Source organism: Neodiprion virginianus, chromosome 1 (genome assembly GCF_021901495.1).
Source record: "Neodiprion virginianus isolate iyNeoVirg1 chromosome 1, iyNeoVirg1.1, whole genome shotgun sequence".
In the NCBI taxonomy this organism is placed as follows: domain Eukaryota; kingdom Metazoa; phylum Arthropoda; class Insecta; order Hymenoptera; family Diprionidae; genus Neodiprion; species Neodiprion virginianus.
The window spans coordinates 28080474-28104829 of NC_060877.1; the positions used below are offsets into that span (position 1 = coordinate 28080474).

Sequence of the window (24356 nt, forward strand, 5' to 3'; positions counted from 1 at the left end):
GGCTGGAGAGGAAGCAGATGTGAAAACGCGTGTGGGCTTACCCGACGAAAGGCGCATTATGCGTATATAGGTATACATCTACCTATGTACATATGTACGTGAAATCGGGTGCATGTGCCCAGAACCTAGGGACGGATAGTTCGGTACGGCGCCGAGGGAGAGGTGCGTCCGTGAGCGTTGTAGACGTAGTGCAGGCCGAATGTGTCTGCAGCCTGCTGCTATTGTGTACCTTGGTCTCTTAAGTGTGTTATATACCAACGGCAGACTTCTACGTTGGGAGTTTACGCATCCTCGAAAATACGGATTACCTGAGTAATCCGTGTGTTGAAAGCTTAGCAGTTATAGGCCGCCTCGTCGTAAGGCCCGGGAGTTTATTGGCTGTCCAAGGATTACGCCTCGTAATATTTCCTATTTTATTTCACGTGTATAATTTCTTTCTTTACGTTTCTCCTCGTCTTATTATACCTACACTCCTCCGATATCACCATCTCGCATCGGCGGCAGCATCTTTTCTCGTACTAGGTGCATGTACCCGTCGGTGTTTACGTACACCCGCAGTCTTTATCTCGTGTACGGTATTTGCCTACCCGTTGCAGCATTTAACACCCCGCGAAGCGGTAGCCTCTTTGTTGTTGGTCTATCCGGCTTCGCGTTATTAATTCTTTCCCTCGTGACACGGTAGTCTTCACCTTCCCGTTCTTGTACACACTCGCATCATTATCGTACAATTATCTTTAATACCCTCGATGCTATTTCTTTTTTTCTACGGTATATCTGAGAAATTTTTGTCAAGCTGAAAGTATTACTGGTATCATCGTCTCGAGCTATAATCTGGCAGACGCTGCGGTCCATTAGCTTTTGGTATGTCTGATTCGAGGAGAGCTTCGGAATTTCGCCTACAAATAATAAGCTTCCTCGGCATATAAGCATTATGGATACGTTTATTGGTACACATGAATATAAACGGTGTTCAAATCGTTGGCAGATGAAATAGCGTTCGATTTTATCTCGCGGGGTGTAGACGCATCGTAAGCCTTGAACGGAGTACGCGGCGTTTACCTGCTATTTACACCGCAGGATTGGAGCTATTGGAGCTTAGCTTAGTTGCGAGTGCGGTCGTGAAACGGTTGATTCATCCGGTCATTCACGCTGATGGATTTTTATTGCGGAACGAAGTGCGGCAGCGGTCGAACCGGGCGGTCGGATTGATCCTAATGGCCGAGTGATAATTTGCGTGGAAAATGAAAACTGAATATGGGTTGTCCGTGCGAGAGGGGGAAACGAAGATAGAAAAAAGGGGTGCTTTGAAAAAGTCTATAATAAGCGAATGGAGGAGATGGGGGATAAACGGCGTACACACCTTTCCCGTTTTTTGGGTGGAAGTTGGAGAGCCGAGGAGGCTTTCTTCTGATGAGCTAATAACGATAATTTCAAGTTTCGGGTGGCAATTTGGTAGACATTTTTGGCAGGTGGTATCCCGAAACCTTTGGCCAAGCCCTCCTCGGTCATTAGTTGCTTGCCGCGAAGGTACCCTTGCATATACCTACATTCTCAACTCTGTGTCGGTGCGTTCGTGTGAAGACACACTCTTCGTTCTATTCCACACACGCGCGTGCTGCGTTGTTCTGCCTATGGACGGGGTGCCTACCATACTGACTACCGTGCGTCTCTTGTACCAGCTACCATATACGTATGGACACGGGGAACGGCAGCTGGTAGCCCTGGCAGCATGACACGAAGAGAAGAGAAGAGAAGAGAAGAGAAGAGAAACCCTGCCGTAACGTTATACCGGAGAAGCCAAGGTTCGGGATCCCCTCCCCCGTTTTACTCCCTTGTTATACATCCTATGCGCCAAACCCTCTGTCGAGCGTGCGTGCGTGTGTTTGACGCTTGTGCGCGTGCAGGACGTACAATGAACGTAAGGAAATACTTGGCGAAGCCCTCGCGTAATCCGCGATCAATCAATATCGCTGATATTTCGTTGAGCATGGAACGGGAAAAATTTGTCCTCGCGAGGGGAAGATAATGGGGAGAATATTACGTGTATATAGGTACATGAAAAAATCCGTATATTTGCGCACGCAGCGTTGGCAGAATATCTTCTTCTTCTTCATATCGACGGTCTCAACCCTCCACCGCTTCCCTACGGACCAAAGTCCCCCAACGTTTTGCTGGATCTTTTTTCGAGCACTCTATACGCCACGAAATATATCGCGATTTTTTCTTCACCAAAGCCATCTTGAATTAGTTAATATATATCGCGTGTGAAACGAAGCAAGCATATGACGGTAGAGTATATTTGCGAAGAAACTGGATTGCGACTCGGTTGAACATTCCGTTCTCGGTTGGATGGGTAGCCAAGAATTACCGCCTTCTCGCTCAACGATCGCCGTGTCGTCACTTCGATACAATACTTGTACCAACCGGTGGAAATTAGTTAGTCTTGTGGAGTAACACGAGTATATGACGCCGCCGGGTGGAGAGGGGGGTGAGAACGTTTTATTAAACTTCTTCGTCGGAAATTCTTCTTGCGGTCTAAATCTCGCATGTAAGTAAAGTACGTGAAATAAATTTCCAGACGCCTGAACCGGGCTGAGCTCGGTTTTCGTTGCGGTTTTCCATCTCGTTCCGAAAGCCCCCTTTCGCCTAACGGTGGCACTTTGCTGGGCGGGTAAGAAAGTAAAATACTATCCATAGACAAAACAAACCGGCTTGTTAACTCTCCGAATTGCCACGCGCGTAAAGGTTACCCGTACGCGTACACCTATTCCACAACTTCCAGAAAAGTACTCAACCAACCAAGCGAACACCTACCTAACCAGATTGCTACGGTGAAACGAGAAACGTATCTCCATGTATGGAAAACTATCCCCGCGCTCTGCAGGAGAACGAATGCAGGCAATGTAGCAAAAGATGGATCGAAGTCTTCGTAACTTTTTTAAGCTATTCGTATCTACAATACGTGCAGCAGTATCCTCTTGCCGCAGGAATGATATACGAAAAGATGTATCGAGGAAGAAGAAGGGGAATCGGAAGAGAAAGAACAAGACCGAACAACAGCAGACATTCTTTCAAATGTCTTCACATTTCACGATCATCCAACACAAGAAGCCGTCTCCTCCTCGTGTCTTTCGTTCGTCCCCTTTATACCCGGACAACTCTTCTTCTATCCGGAAATTCCCACTCTTCGTGTTGCCGAGATCAGAGCAACAGACGCGTCGCCGATTTGGTCATTGAGCAGAGAGAGTGAGACAGAGAGAGAGACATGAGTGTAGCATAAGTGCCTATTGGTAGGTGAGACGGGGAAACTGAGTGCTACCGCCAGGTGCAAGGTGCAAAAAGGAGGATCGTAAGGACAATTCACCCGGCGACACGCCGCCCATGGACTACCGCTCTACTGGATTGCACAATGCCGAGGTGGACTATTTCACACATCTTATGTGTAATACCCTAATTTCTTTATGCACCCTACGTGGGCATACGCTGCCCATTATTGTACCACGGTAAAATAGCCCCCCCCCCCGGATCCCTTCCCGGCCTCTTCCTTCGCCCCAACAGAGGAGGGACGAAAAAGGTACCCCGGGACATTTATAATCATCAGCTCAAAGACTCGGGCGCCGAAAATTCTCGGGAAGAATGGAACGTGCTGCTCCGGTGGCAAAGGAGCGCCAGACCCTGACGGGCTTCTCGCGCCGCGTCGACGTCTGCATATTCGGCTCTCTCTCCCTCTCTCTCTCTCTCTCTCTCTTTTTCTCTCTCTGTGCCGAGACCCGTTTCTTGCAATGCCTGAAGTATATCGCAACGTTGCCTCGTGCTGTACTACGTGTAACCTAGGTATGTACCTATATCGCTTTTGGGTAGGGAAAAAGGGAAATTTTTTATACTGAATATTTTTCATTTTTTTCAACCGACAAATAACTTGTGTACGCTACAGCGTTTTCACATTCATTTTCATCAGAGTCCGTCGGTGTTGGTTTCAGATTTGTGTGTAGGTGTAGGGTACCAGTCTCTTCTTACGACGTCGACGTACAAAGGATCCTCCTTGGCTCTTTGTTTCTTTCTTTTCAATCTTTTTTTCCTCTTCTTTTTCCAGCTCTATTATGCCCGCCCGCCTGCGCCTACCAACTTTCTTTATCTCTCTCTTTAAATTGGGCTCGCAAAGTGCCAATGCGGACTCAGTCCAGTCGTTCGCTTATTTTTAACTTGAATGTCTGTTCCTTCGTCTAAATACCCTCGTTCCGTCTGTTGGACGGTCGTTAAAACAGAAGTCATTAAAATTTTCCCGCTAGATGAACCGTCAATTCACCATTATTGGTTTCCGATTACTATTTGAAAAGACGTCTCATGTAGTCGTTTTGGCATTGCCGTTGAAGGGCACGTTTTCATTTTACATTCCACAGTGTTCGTTTCTAATTATCGTGAATGTATAGTATGGTGTAATTTCATTCGTATACCTACAATTTCGATTGGCTTTCTGTGATGTTTGTCATTTGCGTTTGACTCGTTTAATCTAGTTCGCAATGCGATCGTCAGACGATATCGTATTTCGCGGTGAAATCTGATAAACGGCTCACTACTTCACGCACTATAAGCCCGAAGGCTTCCAGAATTTAAGCTGTAAATTTATGAAAATTAAATTTCGAACGAATTTAACTACGGGGTGTACGGTAGATACACTGATAAAATAAACGCATAAAGATAAAAGAAAAATGTACAGATAAATTATATAAATTTATACATACCATGATAAAGAGAAGTGAAAGATCATGAAAAATTATAATGAGAGAAACGCGCTGCGTTTTAATTTTCAACCGTCTGATAAATTTTCGCCTCGCCTGTGTGTAAAGGTGTGCGAAATCTTCTTCGCGCTGAAAAATGCAACGCCGTTAACCCAACGTTGAATAAATCGCTGAGATTAATCCAGTTGCTCAGCATTAGGATCCTCTCGCTATTTGCGTTCTCCTTTTACTCCGGCCATCCCTCTCTTCCAGGGCTTGTCCACTGTTAAACTTAATTTGAGTAAATTAAGAAACTTTTCGTTCCACCCCGGACGATCGCGCGACTTGGTCGACCCGCCGCGTCCGGAGTCCGAGGGATGAAATAATGGGAATATTTCCTCTCTCTTGAATTTTTCTCAGCTACTCTCGATGCTTTTTCAAACTCTCCATTATGGGAAGTGATATTGGACAGGAGGGCTACTCCGCTCTCGACGGCAAAGGTAAAACGATTTTCCTGTATTTTGAAAAATCGAGGCCTCGTTCTCTCACTTTTCTCTCTCTCTCTCCTCTCTCTCTCTCTTTCTCGCATGCACACGTACAGCTTCCACACGGAGCATAAAAGCCCGGCATACCACTCGACGGACCCCCTCCCCTCTTCTTGTCCGCATTATTAACAGTCATTTGTTTTCCTATCCACTTCCCGTGCGATATCCGCTCACCGCGCGTGCGGTCCTCTTTATGACAGGGGCGTTTGTAAAGTAGAAAACCAACCATTCGATTCATCGCCTATCATCTCTTCGTGTATATATATGTGTATATATTTCTCGCTTATTTCGTGCCTGACTCGGCAGTCGTTTCGTTCAATGGCTCTTGGCGTATGATTGAAATTCCTAAACGAGGTTCGACGTCATCATCCCTCCGGGACCGAAGACGTGATCGTCGTTGCATTTTCCCATCTACCGCACTCCTTGTAACGTACATATACGCAAGTGTTGGAAAAATACGAGGAAAAATATTTAACATAGAAATTTCATGAGTAACCTGACGTTTTTATTGTTAAATTATTGATACGTAGGTACATGGTCGATGTAATTTATAATTCTTAAATTCGTGTACCATCTTGTATTTCGTATTACAACTTATCTTATACACTATCGAAAGCGACCAGCCATCACCTTCTGGTTCTAGAATATTATAGTATGATCTATTGATTGTGAGATCGATCGTTTCATTGCTATCGTTGTCTAATTTTTCGTCTCTGCCAGAGTGCCAGTTTATCCAGTTCCAACGTGCGCTCTTATTCCTTGAATTATCATACATTTTCTCAATAATACGCCCGTAGAACGCGTTCCGAATGAAAACCCCCGCCGTCTGCACATTATTAACAGCCATTTACTCCGCAACCCTATTTCCTGGGTTATTAGCTGCAGGCTGAATTTACGCGTCTATATCGGGGTATACGGGGTGCGTATGTCGATGTACAGAGAGAGATGGATGGATATAGAGAGAGAGAGAGAGAGAGAGAGGAGAGGAGAGGAGAGCAGCCGTACATACCCATTGTAAGCGTACACCGTAACATTGACGAGGGAAAGAGGGAAACAGGAGACTAGCCAGTTGCTCCACGCGTATAATTTCTACCCGCCGGCGGCAACCGGCAACCGGAAGTAGCTTGCTTCACTGACGTTTGTCGTTCGGGCAGGAACTGACCCTGCGCCGATTCAATGATCATGAAATTTGGATTATTGTCGAAACGGCCGCGTGGGGGACGCGCCGACGCGAGCCGAAACATTCCAATTAGAATTCTAGCCCTATTATACTACGAGCAACTCTAACGCGATAAATTATTACCAATCAATATGTATTACTGAATTAACCATCACAATTCCCCTCGGCGCCGTAACGGATTTATCATCACCGTTACTGTATATAATCTTTAATAGTCAAATAATTCCATGGTTGATCGATGCTATTTGCGGCTGTTGTTGCTGCTGCTGCTGGTGCACGAGTCGATATTATACTCGGCGCATTTCAACGTTCCCTACTCGCGTAAATACCACTTGCAAATATTGTAATTGTTACATACTTACGTAATTCGCATGTACCGCAGTTTATGAACGGTGTGGTGTTGCATACGTTATTGGATCTTGCTGGATGATGAAAATCATTATAGACGGAATATTTGTTATCAGAATATCGCAGTCTTTTGATTCTCCGGCAACGTGTGATACGACGGTACACTTCGGTTTAGAGAGCTCTCTTCATCTTGATCGTAGCAAAATGTTCGGCCAATATATCCTGAACGTAATCTGAAAAGTTCTGAAAATATACCATCGGATTTATAATCTTTTGTTGAATTTCCCTGTTAATATGGATGATAGGTATATACATATACATAGAATCCAACAATCGAAAAACGAATTCTCTGTCGATTGAATTCATTTCTTCTTTTCTCACCTCGTTCATTTTAAATCAGTTTTTCGATCGTTCCAACAAAACGAATAAAACAACAAAAAGGCTGTCGACGATATTTTTCAGTGACATTGAAAGAAAGGATATTAATCACGGTAATTGGATATTCTATAATATAAATAAATGAAGTAGGTACGGTTAGACGCTACGTACCCATGTATATACCTCTATATATAGGCACAATGAACCGTAGAATGTAAATAGTACGTAATTTTGAGAATACTCGCAATGCAGTAGGCTCAGCTCTCCGGTTTATGACCGTGGTCTGAACTCAGCTTCCCTCCACCGTGCTCTCGGAGTCACGGACGACAAGCAGCAACGACGGCAGCAGCAGCAGCAGCAGCAGAAGGAAAGAGCACGAACGCAGAGCCTGGTATTACATAGAAACTGTTATTCCCGAGAACGAGGAAACCCTCTCGAAATGTGGTTCTACCTACGTACATAGCAGGTATAAGTATCACGTCACATCGACGGTACGCATACCTTGCGCGATGTCATCGCACGGAGCAAAGTCGGGTCTTCGCGTCGTTACAACGTCGACGGGGTTACGGTCGGTTGGCAAAAATTAACTTATCGACTGGCTAATGCCCGATAACGACCGGCGATGAACGATAAATGACCCGGGAACAATTGTTCCTCCTTTTACTTTTTGAGGGACGAGGGAAAGCAAGCGAACGGCATGCGACACACCGCAGTTTATACACACCCTTACGCAACCCCTAAACTTCCTTACCTAAAATATATACGCATTCCACCCACAAGAGAGGACATGAGAGATTGCCAGGCATAACTCACTCGTGGCGGTGCGGTGGGTAGGTACCTACCAACGAGAACGGCGGGATGCCTACGACCGTGAGGAGGACGAGGACGAGGACGAGGAAGAGGAAGGCGACACACGTGGAAAACGTGTCGGGAAAGGCATTTCGTATATGCCTGGACCACATGCCACATTTTCCTCGCCATATCGAAAGCTCGATTTATCGTTCATCGATACCGCAAAAGCCCCGAAGGTTCGGGTACGTTAATCGCAATCACTGAAAGATCGCGTCGTCGATGTGTCTGGTGTACCGTCGGGATTGGAGTGGGGAAAATCGAGAATTTGTGTGATAAAAGACACGCGTATACAAATCTCTTCACCCTTGTGCATACTTACGTATTTGCGAAAATATATATATATATATATATATATATAGACATACACATTTCTCACGATGTTTTCTCCCCCATTCGTCTCGTTATTATTTCAGCCGTCTCTTGCGTGCTCTTTATTCCCAAAACCGCATTTAATCCCGATTCGAATTCCGTGGTCTGGGTAACAACCGGCCTCGAAGCAAAACAGGAAACAAGATTTCTATGGTTAACCAACCACCACGTGTGCGACGTGCTGCGGCCATTTTTAAATTGGGACCTAGGGCAGCTCAGATGGTGTTAATTATTTGCTCTGTTTTTCCTGCGGGAGACGGGGCACGAGGCACGACTTCCCATGCGTAGAAGGTGGAAGTGGGAAGGGAGTGCGCGCTGCTCTTCCTCGTCCGAGGGTCTCGTTTGGTTCAGTTTTTCTTTCCTCGTATTTTTTTCCCTTACCCTCACTCCACTTTCTTCCTTTGCGGAAATGACTCGCCGCGATAAACGAGACTAAATCATGCATCAAGACCATTTTTTGCAATCACAAAGCTGAGAGTAGCGCCATGAACCCACTGCCGTACCTTAATACGTATTTGATTACCCACATCAAGCACGATAGTTGGAATTCTAATCGAGTGTCGTGTCCGCGACGGTATGATGATTTGCGAATCAGGCACAGACCCGTTTTATTTCAGACAGCGGATTTATTTTTTTATTTTTTCTTTGTCTGAGAGATTCGAACAAAGGTTCTGTAATGGAGAGTTGTTACTTTATTCACCTCTGTGGGAGTATAATAAAAATTGAAATTCTGTAGATGATATCTATCTGAATATCCGACGTATCTAATAAGACTTTTATATATTTATATATGTCGACGGTGTACAAGATAACAGTGAAATTCTTGTATAGTCCAAATTGCCGTCATTTTACCTCGTGAGTAATTCATAAACGAAATGAAGAAAGAAAAAACCGGCAGAAATGTGTTGAATAAACGAGTATCGCACGCGGAGACTACTTCACTATACATACAACTTGCATGGAATTTATTTACCGGGTTTTCGTCGAATACTCGATGAATCAAACCGTATGCGCATACCGCATATGGTATACAACTGTACGTCACGGACGAAACTAATTGACTCGATAAATAACTAATTGTAAGTACCGCGGAAAGTGGTAGTAATTGTTCGTACAACTACCTGAACAAAAACGGCCGTGTACTTGAGGCTATACTGTATGTATATACGGCAACTAATTGCAGAGTCGACGACGAGGCGAAATAGGAGGAAAATGAGGGTGGGAGAAAAAAAAAACGATCGCTGTAACTGTAAATTGATTTACGAGACATTGCTTTTAAGCAAAATGGCAATATTGTATTATACCTTTGTAAATATCCGAATGACCGGATACGCGTTTACGGACTGTTGAAGGTATCGTGATTTGCCGATCTGCTTTTCCACCCTTTGAACCTTCCCCCTAACCCCCGTCGGCCCGCCGACCCACGCACCTTCCCTCACCTGCCCGACGGTCGTTTCGTTACTCTTTGCACTGACGTTTTGAAAGCCGGAACGGGGGCTCAACATTCAACGCTCAACGAGGTATATAATGCAACCCTGCATTTGTGTGTACGAATAAGCCGCTCGTTCGTTCGTTCGTTCGTTCGTTCGTCAGGTATGCATGCATGTAAATGGGTGTGTCTATAGTACGCGTACGCATCCGTGCGTAGTTTGAAAAGCAAATAGGCCCTCTTGAATTTCAAATCCCTAAATCTAAGGCAAAGAACGCTAAGCGCCTGAGGCTTATACCGCTTCATCCCGCGCGACCTTAAAGCTCTCTGCAAGGTATACGCTATATATACCAAGACACATGCCTACCCAGTTATACCTACGTACATCCGACGGCAGTTGAGTCGAAAGTTCCGTTTCGTCTTTCTAACTCCCCACTACTTTCTCTGTTACAGGTAGTAGCTCGGACATCAGTCGCTCAGCTGACTCGAGCCCGTGAAGACCTACCGACCCTCCGAACCGTCCGGGTTCCTCAACAGGCGGCGGGTTCGGGATGTAAACCGTCGAAGACAACCGGGGCTTGACGTTGAACCGCGTCCAAGTTTGACGACGAAGACGTCGCGGCTTGCCGAAACTGGATGCTCTATCAATCGTTTTGCGTCATTTCTCACGAATACGCCGGCAAGTGTGTTGTGAATACGACCGTGATCCATCGGCAAGTTTTCATCGCGCGACAGTGAAATTGTGAAATTGATAAAAGTGTTGTACCGCGTGTAATCTAGGGTCCCCTGCCCGAGCGGAGTAATTGGATTTCCAGTGAATAATTAATACGAGTGTGATTTACGTTCGACAGTGTTTAAGAGAGAAAACCCGTCGCCCCCGCTCACCGCGCAGGATTGTTGGTGCTATCGCATTCTCATTTTCTTCTATTACCAGAGTGATTTAAAGACGTCAAAGTCAAGGCTTTTTTTTATATATACTTTCGTCCCTTTCTTTCCTTCTCTTCACTTGCCTCTTTTTTTTCTAAACCTTTATCTGTCTCATTCTCGCCCGGTCTCTCTCTCTCTCTCTCTCTCTTTCTCTCTCTCTCCCTCTCTCTCATTTCACTCACGAGGAAACACGTGTCAAGTCTGGCACGCTTGCGCCTACCGGCAAATGACTTCCCGTCAAATTGATTTAAAAACTAGAGGTGATATAAAATTAACGGTTTAAGTTGGTGTCGTAAATCCTAATTATCGCCGTGTTAAGAAGGAAAAAAAAAAAAGAATAAAGAAAGCGGGTGAAAAAGAAAAGTGTTCTGACAGTTTAAAACGTCCCACGACCCGACGTATACGTAAAGGAATAAAAGACAACATTTAGGCAATTATGTATTTAACGAATTCACCCACGTCAAGCTACTTTCTAGTGATGAAAATAATGAAATAACCCCTTCATCAGGTTAATTAAAAATTAGTGCAATTTGAGTGATATTAATAACACCAGGCTAAGGTATGAAGAGTGTCGTGATCTTTTGTTTATATTCTTTCAAATTGTTTCTAATATAATCTAGTGTACATTGGTTATTTTCTTTTACGTTCGACAGTGGTGAAATAGTGAATAAATTCAAACTACACGCAAGGAATTGAGAAATAAACGCACGGAGTGAAAGATTCCAAGTCATTCGGCGGATCATGAAATCGCGGCTTCGATAAGGGTGCGAAATTTTTTGGCGATAGAAAGCAAACAGCCCGGCGTTGATCGTCCCGTTGTCAGGTAAACTCGCTGAACTATGATCGGGATGTCGACGCATTTGTTGCTCTGGTTATCGACGTTGTCGTGCGCGACGTTGGTCCGAGGCACAGGCGAAGGCGGGCCGAACAGCCCGGTGTACAACCTGGACGAGACGCCCTTGGAGAAGAACCTCGCCGCGATATTCAACAAAGTGTCGCACGGCTCGGCGACGACGAAACGAAGCGTACCCGTCTACGAGGCTCAGATGTCGGCGAGCACGACATTGTCGACGGTCCCGGCACCCCTCAGCACGACTCCGACCTCACCGTCGATGAGGTATCCGATTCCACGTGCTACCATGGCACCGGGATTCCGGGAACTTCCCTCCTACGCGCCGCCGGCGAGGGCCTTCTTCACGCCTCCATTACCGCCCGAATACCTCAACCCGTTCGCCGACAAACCCACGCTCCGAGGCACCAACACCGACAGTCATTCCGGGGTCCGGAGACCCGTACCGCCGCCGAGTCTGACTCCGGCCCACGAGAGGATACCGATAAGGCCCCCGGACCTGGTCGTCGGCTCCTCGTCCCAGAGCCCCGAGAAGCCACCGTCGTCGAGGAACAAACCTTTGAACACGCCGAGCAGGGAACAGCAGAAGGGTGCCGAGGCGGGCGTGGATTCCGACCGGAAGAACGTCACGGCGAGCGAGTTTGTGCCGACCCTACACTTTCCGAGCATATCTAGAATTCTCTCGGGCAGCAACGGGAGGAAACAGGATATACCAGATATCCTCTTGCGACCGCTGTCCACGAAACCCCCGCCGTTTCACAACGTCCCTCCGGCATCGACCACCGAGGGACCCTCCACCACCAGCACTCAGAGAACGATAACCAAGGTCTCCGATACCGTCACCTACCCGACGATATTTAACCTACCGAACACCAGGCGGCAGGAGGAGGAGGACAACGGTGATCATAATCTAAAGGATGAGAACGGCGATGCGCACGGAATCAGGACCGAGCATATTGGGATAGTGGGCGCCGAAAGACTCCCTCGTCCTCAGGCCCAGCCGCCGGACTCTTCGAAGAGGCCGCCGGACAACAACGGCGTGATTAATCACGTCGACTCTCACCCCCTCGAATCGACCTGGAGGATAGCCTGGTCCCTCCACGTATACGTAGCCGCGATAATGTTCACCCTCATGGCCTTGTACTCGATATACAAAATCGTACGTTTCAACGAGGCGACCAATCTCCTGAGCCAGTCGTATTTCCTCACTCTGCATCTTCTGCTCACCACCGTTTGCACACTGAGGTGTTTCCACCTGTTCTACGACCCTTACAACCGCGGTCACTCGCTATCCAAACCTCTTTCGGGGGTGCTGATGAACCTACCGGCTCCCCTGCTCACCACCGCGTTCGCCACCCTCGTACTTTACCTGGCGAGATGCTCGCAGGCACCCTCGTTGAACAACAAGTTCGTATCGCCAGCAGCCCTTGTCCTCTGCTCGGCCGTCCACGTCGTCTTGTGCATATCACTCCACGTTTCCGCCCATGTGCTCGGATACAGCAACGCCGATGATATTCTCCCGCTTGTCTGCCAGTGCATTTATATCGTCGTGTGCGTCACTCTGGGCCTGTGCTACATGTACGTGTACCGAGTAGCCAGGTCCCAGATCCAAATTACGAACGCTAAATCCGTTGGGAATCACGTCGGGGCCGACCCCACGACCGTTGCCCTGAGCACCGCCATCACCACGACAATAGCAACCGCTATGCTCTCGATTCTCATGGGATTCGTACAGCTATACGAAATATTCGGCGTTCAGGAACGAATCGACGATCCTTATCCGTGGCTACGATGGGGATGGGAGTTCTCCGTCAGGCTTCTCGAACTCTCGATGTGCGGTTTACTCGTATGGGTTGGAAGCCTCTCGCAGTATCCGCTTCGCGAGAAACAGTTGCAGCAGCACTCTGCCCATTCGGGTTTCGCTCTGTTTCCATGCGGCAGTTCAACGTCGACCGAAAATATGGACGACGTTCTCTATCCGGCTATATGCAGCACGAATCAAGCGATTCAGAACTACAATATACGGACTGGAAAACAGATATACGACGACAGTTTCCCCCTTAATACGCTGCCGGAACACTTGAATATATCCGGAACGTTCGAACGACACTCGATCAGAAAGTCCGGGACTATGGGACACTTTCCCCACGAAGCTCGTAGCTCCCTTAATCGGCACGGTAACGGCGTACAAACTCTGAAGACCTCCTCCGACGTCAGGGGTAGGCATACACCGATTCAAAATCTTCACGAACAGCAACCGCCGACTTCCGGATCCACGATGCTCGTTGCCGAGGACGGCTTCGTAAGGTTCCGAAGTCTCGGCACCGAGGAGGACGAATTGTCGGACTCTCAGAGTATCGTCGGGACTCACGGACGCGGAAGCTCCCTCGCCGGCAGCGTTAGATATAACGCCCGGCATCCGGGCATTCAACATCAGCATCAACACTCTCACTCCAGTCATCAGGGTCACCATCAGAGTCATCATCAGCTTTACAACAACACGTAGGCCGGGGGTGCATCAGTCAGGACTGAAGAGTCTTCGCTCGCGCTGTTCGAGTAAATGGTAAGACCCCGCCACCTTGTTTCATCTATTACTGGAATTGGGAAGGGAGGATATTTTTTTTTTTTTTTTTATGGACTACCCCAAACGCAGGGGAACTGGCAAGGAATTAAGGATTTTACGGATCGCGGTAGCTCGGAAAAGCCTTAACGAGAAAACGCGCGAACCAAATTTTATACGTACACCTATGTGTCAAGTCTGAGAAATTACTTCAAGCCAGAGAATCACATTATCGTAATATAAAAATACGTAAAATGATACTCGAGAAATTTTTCCATCAATATTACATGAGACTTACACGCAATGTCAAGTGAAAATGGTCTGATTTAATAAAGCGCTGACCACTTCGCAATGCGTAACGTTTGATAAAAATTGGCGTAATCTTATTTCTTCGAATCTTGTTGTTAGTCGAAAAGTGGAATTGAAAAGTTCGAGATCCGGTTTCGCGTATTTCCAATATCGAGTTTTGTGCGAGATGATGACATGGGTAAATTTCTTCCGCAGCTTAAACGTTTCGGCGATCAAGATGAGGACGACTAAGCCGAGGACGGCACAGCGCGGACAACGCCTCGTTGAGTCCGTCTAAAAGAAAGACAGGGAAAAAAAAGATCACTAAAAGAGGAGAAAAAGAAGAAAACCACCTGATCGATCTGATGTAAGATATATTGTCCCGTGTATAGATATCCATCCGTGGCCCCCTGATCTGATACTGTGCTGCTCAAACTCTTGACGACGCGAGATATTGATATTTATTTTAAAAAGATGAATGACGAACAAGAAAAAAAGGACATTTAATCGTAATTTCAAGGACAGGACGATGACAGGTCTATTATACGATACCGAAGTAAAAAGTACTTAATAAGTTATATAATAAATTATTTAAACCTCGTGAGTACCGGGAGTAAGTTATGCGAATGGCTTTATGTCTGGTTGATCGGTACAACGCGATACGAAATGTGACGCGATTCTATTCCGTTTCCAAGCTCTCTATCACAAATTTCTATAAAATTCGCCATAATTCGCCCTGACTTCGTTAGTTTTCAAATTGAAGAACACACGTATGATAACGATCGGTCGGCGGGATCGCGGTCCAAGAAATTTGACAAGAGTCGTATCGAGTCGGTGCATTGATCACGGCGCGTGGGTGTAATGGACTTTAATTCGCGCGGCAGCGCCGAGGGCGATTCAGGCCGAACCCTCGAAGAGAGATCGAATCTGTCCTTTGAGATTCCTCGAAAGCACACTCGACACACCGCGATGATTCCTTCTTCGGTGGCTTACTCTCGGTACCGTCGTATAACGACTCCACCGTTGGGTCCAAGACGGAAAGAAGAGAGGGAGGGGGGGGGGGGGGGTGCAGTGCAATAAAAGGTCCAAAGGGGGCATTTGTACAGCCGTCACTTATTTAAAGAAATATAACAAAATTTAAAAAGTAAAAAAAGGAAATGAAAAAGAATTAACTATTAGTTTAAGTTATACCTTAGTTAGCGTTTAAGCATAGATCTAAGTTCCTCGATCAATGGTTAAGTTAGCCACCGAACTGAAACGAGATATTAATTAACGATTTTATTAATGAAAATTTGAAATACAGGAAACATGTACACAGTATGAAACGATCAAGCGCGACACGTGACTAAAGATGAATTCTTTAAGGAGAGAAGAGACTTCTTTCGTTGGCATACATACAATGCATCGCCAAACCAAATTGTGCTTGCGTACGCCGAGATAATATCGCCACTGATGTGAAAACAAATATATATATATATATTAAACGTAACGTATATATATATATATATGATTTCTAATATACTTTTTACTATCACAAGAGAAAATATAGTATTTTCGTTGCAGTTTTTTTTTTTTTTTCTTCCTTAATTTCGATGCATATTTTATCACTTCGGGGTACGTAAAACAATGCAAACTGCAATCACTGCCCGTATGAAAGTGAAAAAAAAATAGAAAATGGAGCTTTTAGTTTTATGGACAACTTTTACGTTACGTTTAAACGCATAGTTTGGTGACTCGTTCGTTTTTAATCACTCGTAGATTTTTTATTATTATTCTCATTCTCGTCGGTCCGTTCCCATCAATTCCGTTTCGAGTATATCGACTTATCTCTGGTTCTCCATGACGAGTGGAAAAGGAATAGAAGGATAGTGAAAAAACAGGGCAGTCTTCGTTATTTATAATAGGGCAGCCCATTTAAATCGCCTCCGGAACATACACGTATAACACACGAGTGGGTATACGTATATAATACGTACGTCAGACCCTCCGAATCGTTAGTTTGCCAAACACGTTGCAGTGGATAAACTCGGAGAGGAGAATATCATTTCAAATCTGCGCTTATCGATCGCTGCATCTAACTTCTCCAATGCAATTTCCCCCTTCTATTTTCCGCTCGTACCTGTAGTCTATTTTTCAACAGTGCCAGTACTGATGCGTGTTCGATATTTTTCCTTTTTCATCCAATATTTTATTTATTTTTTTCAAGCTTCACGTTGGATTTTAATTTCTTTTCAACTCTCAATTCTAATCATTTTTATTCCGGACTCTTTCACTCGGGCAAACCTGCAGCGGAGATTGAAACACCGATTCAAAGGTTTGGGATACGCGTTGGCAATGAAAATCACAGTCTTTACGGAATGGTGCTATAACGTCGTATTATTCTGTATACAGTATCGTAAAGCTCGGGCTTGGTCGGCAACGCGTTTCTGTCGGGTGTCAAAATCTGAACGGAGGTACGATTTCCGGTCTAGATTTATGCGTGTCGGTTTTACCGCAGAACTACGCGTGTGAGCCTGCGTTCAAGCTTCAGTGATTGATATTTTATTAAACTCCGATTATAACCAAGACGATTCAGTTTATCGCCCCACATTTGCGATGTCTCGAAGGAATCCACACGCCCCTGCAATTCTTTTTCCTCGAGATTCTCCACCCACCGTCACCTTTACACACCTCGACGAACAAAGAACAACCGCGTCAACAGTCGAAAAAGTTGGAAAGAAAGGGATATAGAAAGCGAAAGGAGGAAAAAGCGCTGCCGTAGCTTTTTTATTTCTGTTTTTCGTAAGTGGGTTTTATATATATATATTTTTTTTTTCTTTCTTGTCTCGCTAACCGTTTGCAAACCGTACTGCGGATTTCACAGCTCTCCGACTTCTTCGTTCCGCCCTTCTCACACCTTGTACACATGTGCGCGTATCTATTATCTATCTCTCTTTCTCCCTTATCGCAGCAGCACGCTCTCTCTCTCTCTCTCTCTCTCTCTCTCTCTCTCTCTCTCTCTCTCTCTCTCTCTCAATGTTAATTCCAGAATATCGTACGTAATTTGTCGAGCTTTACTTTGGCATTCGGGAGAATGACTTTTTTCTTCCGATCTCTGTCCTCCTCCTACCAAGCTGGAAAGGGAGTTATGGCTAATAGCTCGGATTAAAAATTTTTCACTTTGTCTACAACCGGTCTCTCCACCCCGATCTGCCTACTTTCGAATGAACGTGAGTGAACGTTGGGATTATGAGCAGTGGTTCTACCCTCCGCAAAACTTTGGTAATTCCATGGATTCCCGGTACAACCTACGTGAATATTCAACTGACCCGTTAAAACAATTGAACGCTAATCGTAATCCGGGTAAAGGCCTGCAGGGTAATACGGGAGCGTGTAAACGGCTTAATAAATGCGCACGAAATGTTCTGTGCGTGTGTTTATATGTGTATGTGTACGGATTGTTCGGCTTTAACGAGCGATGGGTACGTATAAGGTATTAATCGTAAATGAAAAACGGGCAAGAAACGTCGCGCACGAAGAAAAATGATATATTTCAGGTATAATGTTTGGAGAAGAGAGAAGAGAAAAAAATATTCCATCCTCGATCCGCTGGTATACCTTGGATCGACTATTTTTGTCATTATTATTTATTCGTTTTCTCAACGATGCAAATATGCCCGGTATAATAATATATATCGTTGACAGGCGAAATTACTTGAATAACGTCTAGACCGTGGAAGTAGAGGGAGGGAGATGGGTGGAAAGTATGTGTAAGAGGTCTGAGGCGTAGAAAGTCGTAAAACAAAGCGTGCGATGATTCGGAGGAAAGTGAAGTGAAGAGAAGAAGGAGAAAAAAAGCAGATCGTTTTATGTAAGTGATGAAAAACGACCCCGATAATGTCAAAATTTGTCTACCGATCACACGGCTCGCCGAGAGAGCAGCCGATACACGTATAATACTCCGTATAATACGTATATAGGTAGGAGGTAGATACCTACAGCCTCATACCCTTATACAAAGATTAATACGAAAAAATTTCTTTCTACATGCCTCCGACAAACTGACGAGCGTGCGACGCGGTGAAAATACATGCCACACAACAGATGCCTATGCGCATGTGGAGAGTGAGACGTACATACATACGTACGTAATCTATGGATACACAAAACACGTGATTCATTTCCTACAACGCCTCGAATCGCTTTCGAACGTGTCGGTCATATTTTATAATTCAAACACGCACCCGAGGATCGCTCGTTCCTGTGTTTTTCCGCGCGTGCGTTCGTCCGTCGGTCCGTCGGACTTGTACGAACAAAACACTGTATCGTGATTGGATCCGTTTGCGGTGGTGTTTAAAATTTATCTATACCGAGGATCGGGATTTATCCAGTATTGTTACTCATTCCTCGGACTGGAATGAACATTCGCTACGCGCGTCGCTTTCGAGGGAAGAGATGTGAGGGAAACGGAGAAACGGGGATCTGTAGAGATTTATGGAAAAGACAGGGCAATTATACTCGGATAAGGATAGCGACGATCGGTTCAATTTTGCGAATCGATTTTAGTACAACGAACCCTGCGCCATTTATGCCGGGTCTTTCTCATATCCATTTTACAGGTTGTAGGTACCTACCTCGTCGCGGGGAAAACGTTGGGCACAATATGTTGGATCGGTTAAACGCGAAAATTTTATCGATTGTCTCGCGAACAACTTCATACGTATACTAATTGAGCCCCTGCGTGAAACAACAACTTAACTCGAGTTAAGGATTGGACAATGAAGTAGTAAAAATTATGATCTTATGGATGTTGCAGCGATAAGAAAGGTTACGACAATTTTGTTGAAACGAAAAACGATTGATATTTTTATTAAAATCCGTGTACATCGGTTTACAAATACTTTATTCATGTTTCATTGTACTAAACTTAAACTCGAGTCAAGTTCTTGCACCTAGGGTCGCAATTTTGTATGATGCATGTGCGCAGCAGTTGGGGGTGAATAAAAAACCTTTAGAAATTTGATCAGAATATGAATGGTTCACCAGTAACAATTAAGGGATGCACGTGTCCCGTTGACGCCGAGTATTAGGGTATATAATGTTGTAACGAATCAAAAGAACGCTTTGTTAGTTTTTTTTATTTCAACTCTTTGGATTTTGTTGAATCATTTTTTATTCGTGTCAAAGTGCCGGTACGATTCCAGCTTTGTTTTGCTTCCCGAAGGTGCAAACATCGTTTGTTTATACTTTTATTTATGTATGTATTCGAGAGGGTAAAGAAATTGATACTTGAGACATGGTCCTGAATCTAAGGCTGCGTCGCTCTCTTTCTCTTCCCCTCTCTCTCTCTCTCTCTCTCTCTCTCACTCGTTGCCCTGGCGACGAGCTTTCTTCGAAGATTCGTTGCAAATCCGATTGGGGAAAGTACAAGAGATAATATCTTGGTTCCACCCAGAGCCCGTGCTTTTTGAAGCACGCCACCAGCTTACTCGCCGGCTGCAAATCACAACCTTCTTTTCTCCCCTCGCTGCTGCTTCTATCCCTATTTCCTCCTCCGTTTCTCTTTTCACCCAAAAAGCTACGGAGGCCCAAGTTCAGGCTTTTCAAACCTTATCAATGTACACTCGGAATCATGCGATTTCTCCATTCTATACCATCCGCGCAGAATGATTTTTTTCAGTAATTATGTACTTTAGGTGGTCCTTTCATTTTCGTTTCGGAAAAATTATTATTTTGACGATCCTGTTTCCAATTGTTTAGAAATAATTTGTCTAAATTTTCAATCTCCTACGTCAATGGGGACTCGTGTGCCAGCAAGCTAAGACTCTGAAATTCATGACTAATCTATAAATGAATAATACATGCATATATGAAGATCGATTGTTATTCATTTCTAGACGCGATACCGTCTTCCGGCAAATACGTACGTTTTCGCGATGTTCGGGTAATGATCGTAGGTATATATTATATGTATAACCACTCGCGCTTCTCCCTCGTGGGAAATCTGAAAATTTATTCATATAACTTTGCTTTAACCTGATTCGATTCGTGCTCTGCTTGTTTTTTTTTTTTTTAAACCCATTTCCGGAATCGGGTAATTATTGAAAATTTATTAACTGTTTGATTAATGTTTTTTGCTTCTCGATTTTCACACGAATTCATACGCGCCGCTCGATCATTATATTATTACGCGTTTCTATATATGAAATTGTTTTCAGAGTAAACATTGATGCTCGTCCGTACGCCGCGAGTTTAATTTCAACGGGATATGCCTATATCCTTTATTCCCGAAACTCGGTGGTCCCGTGATAATTTCAACGTTGAAAGGAATGGAAAAGAAAGAGGCAGATGACTGAGAACGCGCGCGCACAACGGTATAAAAAAAACTTATCAGATTTCAGCCCCGACGATTGCCGAGATTTTCGGGTTTCGCTTGCTTGCCTCGCTTCGCGGCGTCGTCTCTGGTTATACACATTTTCCAAGATGGCTGACACACCCTGTGATAATTTTTACACCCATCGTTTTTTTTTATTATCCTCGGGGTTCTTCCAACCTTGCGTGTGGGCGGGCAAAAATCTTAAATTCCAAGTCTCGTGCCCATACATATACATGTGTGTGTGTGTGTATATATATATATAGATATAAAAAAAAAAGGAAAAACGGGCGACGAAGATGAAGAAGAAAAAATTCCCAACCACGACGAAATTTACAAGATAAACGTCCCCTTGCAAAAAAATCTTTATTTACCACGCGAACAACAACGATACACGCGTTCCGGCGTATATTTGTCGATAGATCAACGCTTTCCGCCCTCTGAAGGCGAAAAATATTCTTAAAAATAAAAAGATACGGGAAGTACCTTTTCGTACTTGGAGATAGGTTTCTTCTTCTTCTTTTTTTATCTTTCTTTTTTTTCTTTCGCCGCGTGACAACAATTCTCCAGGATACGAGGAAAGGATTTAATTGACGAACGAAGATCCTCTGAAAGAAGGGACTAGACTTTTTGCGTATCGTATCCAAATATCGGCAGTAACAATTTCGAGGGACGTAGTCCGCATACTGATACAAGAATGGCCCTCGTATATTGATATTGCCTGCAGGCCGGTGCTCGGCTTCTCTTCTCCACGCGCCACTGACTTGAATCCCAAGTAGCCATATTGTGTTTTCTACACCGTTTATATATATATATATATATATACACACACACACACACGCCCGCACACACATATATATATATATATTGTTCGTCGAGTAATAGGTAAACTTTCCCCATATTGTCCTTTATTAAATCTATCTAATGGGCCTCGCAGCTATCTCACTTCTATTTTTCCTCTCTCGCGCGCTGTAAAAGTTGATCCAACAATCTAACGTCCAACAGACGTCGTTCGTCATTAGCGGCACGGAGGAAAGTACAAAAGTCAGGGTGCAGGCCGCGGAATTCCGTCCTCGAAAACTCAGCGCGGTGATGATCCAGAGGGGGTGTAAAAAGTCGGGCACAAGCCCGGGAAAAGTTTTTGAAACAGGATTGCTCCTTTCGTTCTCCCGGCAGCTCCCACGCTTTTACCTATCCTATGCCACTTTCCGACTCTCTCTCTCTCTCACTCTCTCTCTCTCATCTCTCTCCTCTCTCAATCGATACGCGTGCAACCCACAGCCTGCAGGCAGGCCAACCCTTGTAGTAGAACGCGTCGAGGGGCGTGCGGCTCTGTGTTCGTGCGTGTGCCTCAACACTTACCCACACATTGAACGCCCTCCCGGTAGCTAGTGAATATTCACGAGCCAGCGAATACGATTTTATTACTTCACGCGTCGATCGGGGCGCTGCTTCGGGTTTCGGAGAAGATATGAGATCGAGAAACGACGATGATCCCCCTCGTGAAACGGTCGGGATACCGGAAAGCGATCATCGTGCGGCGGGGCGCGGGCAGCGTATTATACAGTGACGTGTGCACATGTATATATGTGTGTGCGTGCGTGTGTGTATATACATGTATGCATATATATGCACACACGTAGTGTAGGAATTTCTGTTTATCTCGATAGATCGAGCGTTGATGGTTCTCCGCCGAGCTCGTCTGACGCGTGATTTTTGGGCGTGGCTGCTGCCCGCGGTGCTGCGATCCTAATATATATCGAGTACAGCATCCAATTTATACGGACCCTGCCTTCAATCCACCTGTGTACAACAGCTCGCTCGATAAATCGGACCGCGTGCAAGGAGTTTCAGGTATGCGTGGTACACCACTCTTCGCCGCAACTTTCGGAAATTATTTATGCGAGACTTAATATATCTGAAGGGGGTGGATTCGTACTTGAATTTAATTGATTGGTTAATTAACAACGGTGTTACAGCTTTGTGATCGGCTGCTCCAACCGTTGTAATGAAAGTTATAAATTATACCCTATTTTAACACCTTATCTGTGTATTGGGGTACAGTTTTTTTAAACGAAATTTACTCTAGTCTAGTTTTTTTATGTTTTCAATACATACCACCGTCTGCAGGCTCGTGTACAAATTTTACCAGGCATCGGAAATTGAAGATTTTGTCATTAATTAAAAGTTTTGAACAAAATACTCGATCGCGATTCGTCTCGGAATTCTCTGCACCGTCATTTTTCCCCCCTTTTTAACAAAAGAAATTTAATCATTTTCGAGAAAGGTTCGCAAACAAAGTATATTCAAAGATACAGTGTTGCGAATTCTCTATAATCGTACTCACGACGAAGTTGTAAGTCCATTATCGATGAACTCTAAAGTAGCCTTTTACTAGAAATACAACATTTGGTAATTGAAAACCCAAGCTTCTCCTCTGCCGTTCTTTGTGTACAAATTTATTTACAATATCTTTTCAATCCTGAATTTGGTCAAGTGGAATAACACCAGTTACTATCCAGGTCCTATAAACTTATCGTTAAATGTATGGGAATACAATGCTTGGTCAGGTCGATCGATGTTCCCTTCGGATATTATATTTTCAGAGGCTGAATTGTGAGTGGTTTCATCTCGGCGAAAAGTGAAACTTGAACAGTTTCGTTTTTTGTTTCATACGTGCACGTGAAACGACCGTTACATCCATACGTTAAATAAAAAAATTGTCATTTTAATCACACCTCGCTAATGCCGGTTATTTCATTTGGTAAATTGCGAGGGAGGATAAAACCAGGGCGTATCCACCAATGGCCGGGGGTAGAGGGCCACGAGACGAGGCCAAAGAATTATGTCCACCTACAATATACATACGTAATATATATTTACAAGGGAGGAGGACAAGTGATACATTTTCTTTGAAACGTAGCTCGGTCTGCGTAGCGGAGCCTCGTTACGGTGCAGCAATATTCTGAAAATTCCATTAAAGCCCGCAAACACCGCACGGCTCTTGTCTCCCCGTATCGGGAAATCTAATTATCCCTGCATCAACTTTAACATCGAATTCCGAAATCGGCCACGACGTTATCCCGACCCGAAAGACGTTGGACGCGCGTCCCCTCGGTTCCTTGACGTTTGAAAATCGAATAACGGGTTCGGAGGCGAGCCCCGCTTCGAAAGGCAACATTTTCAGTTTTCACCTTATTTATCCTGTCAGAAACACGGTTTACTTAGAGATGCGTTCTCGTATCACCGGCGCCTGTCTGTGTTACAACGCTGAAACGCGATTATCGATACGCGGAAACAACTGGGACGATAACGTGAGACAAAGCGTAGAACCGAGCGTTACACGCGTATAAAAAGTCGCGGGTTCATTCGGCGAATGATTGACTGATCCGAAAGCAGGCCTCTTGCCCGCATTGCGCGTATGTAACTGACAATAATAAGTACCCGTAGAAAACTTTACCTTATAGGTACCGCGCGTATCCGTAAACCCGTAGACGTATGTACGTAAAACCACTGCCGTCACCCTGGGCGTTTTGGTTTTGTAATCGCGATTCGTTTAC

At 44.9% G+C, this 24356-nt stretch overlaps 1 protein-coding gene across 3 annotated transcripts in view; it reads left to right on the forward strand.

Moving 5' to 3' along the window:
• Positions 1 to 15899, forward strand: part of LOC124298873 (proline-rich transmembrane protein 4) — an 88911-nt gene extending 73012 nt beyond the window's left edge. For all 3 annotated transcript variants that reach the window (XM_046751438.1, XM_046751448.1, XM_046751458.1), the window contains 2 exons: positions 10273 to 14159; positions 14661 to 15899. In XM_046751438.1, coding sequence (XP_046607394.1) covers positions 11586 to 14102 — 2517 coding nt within the window. In that variant the 5' untranslated portion in view covers positions 10273 to 11585 and the 3' untranslated portion in view covers positions 14103 to 14159; positions 14661 to 15899. The remainder of the gene's footprint in view (positions 1 to 10272; positions 14160 to 14660) is intronic.
• The last annotated feature ends 8457 nt before the right edge of the window (positions 15900 to 24356 follow it).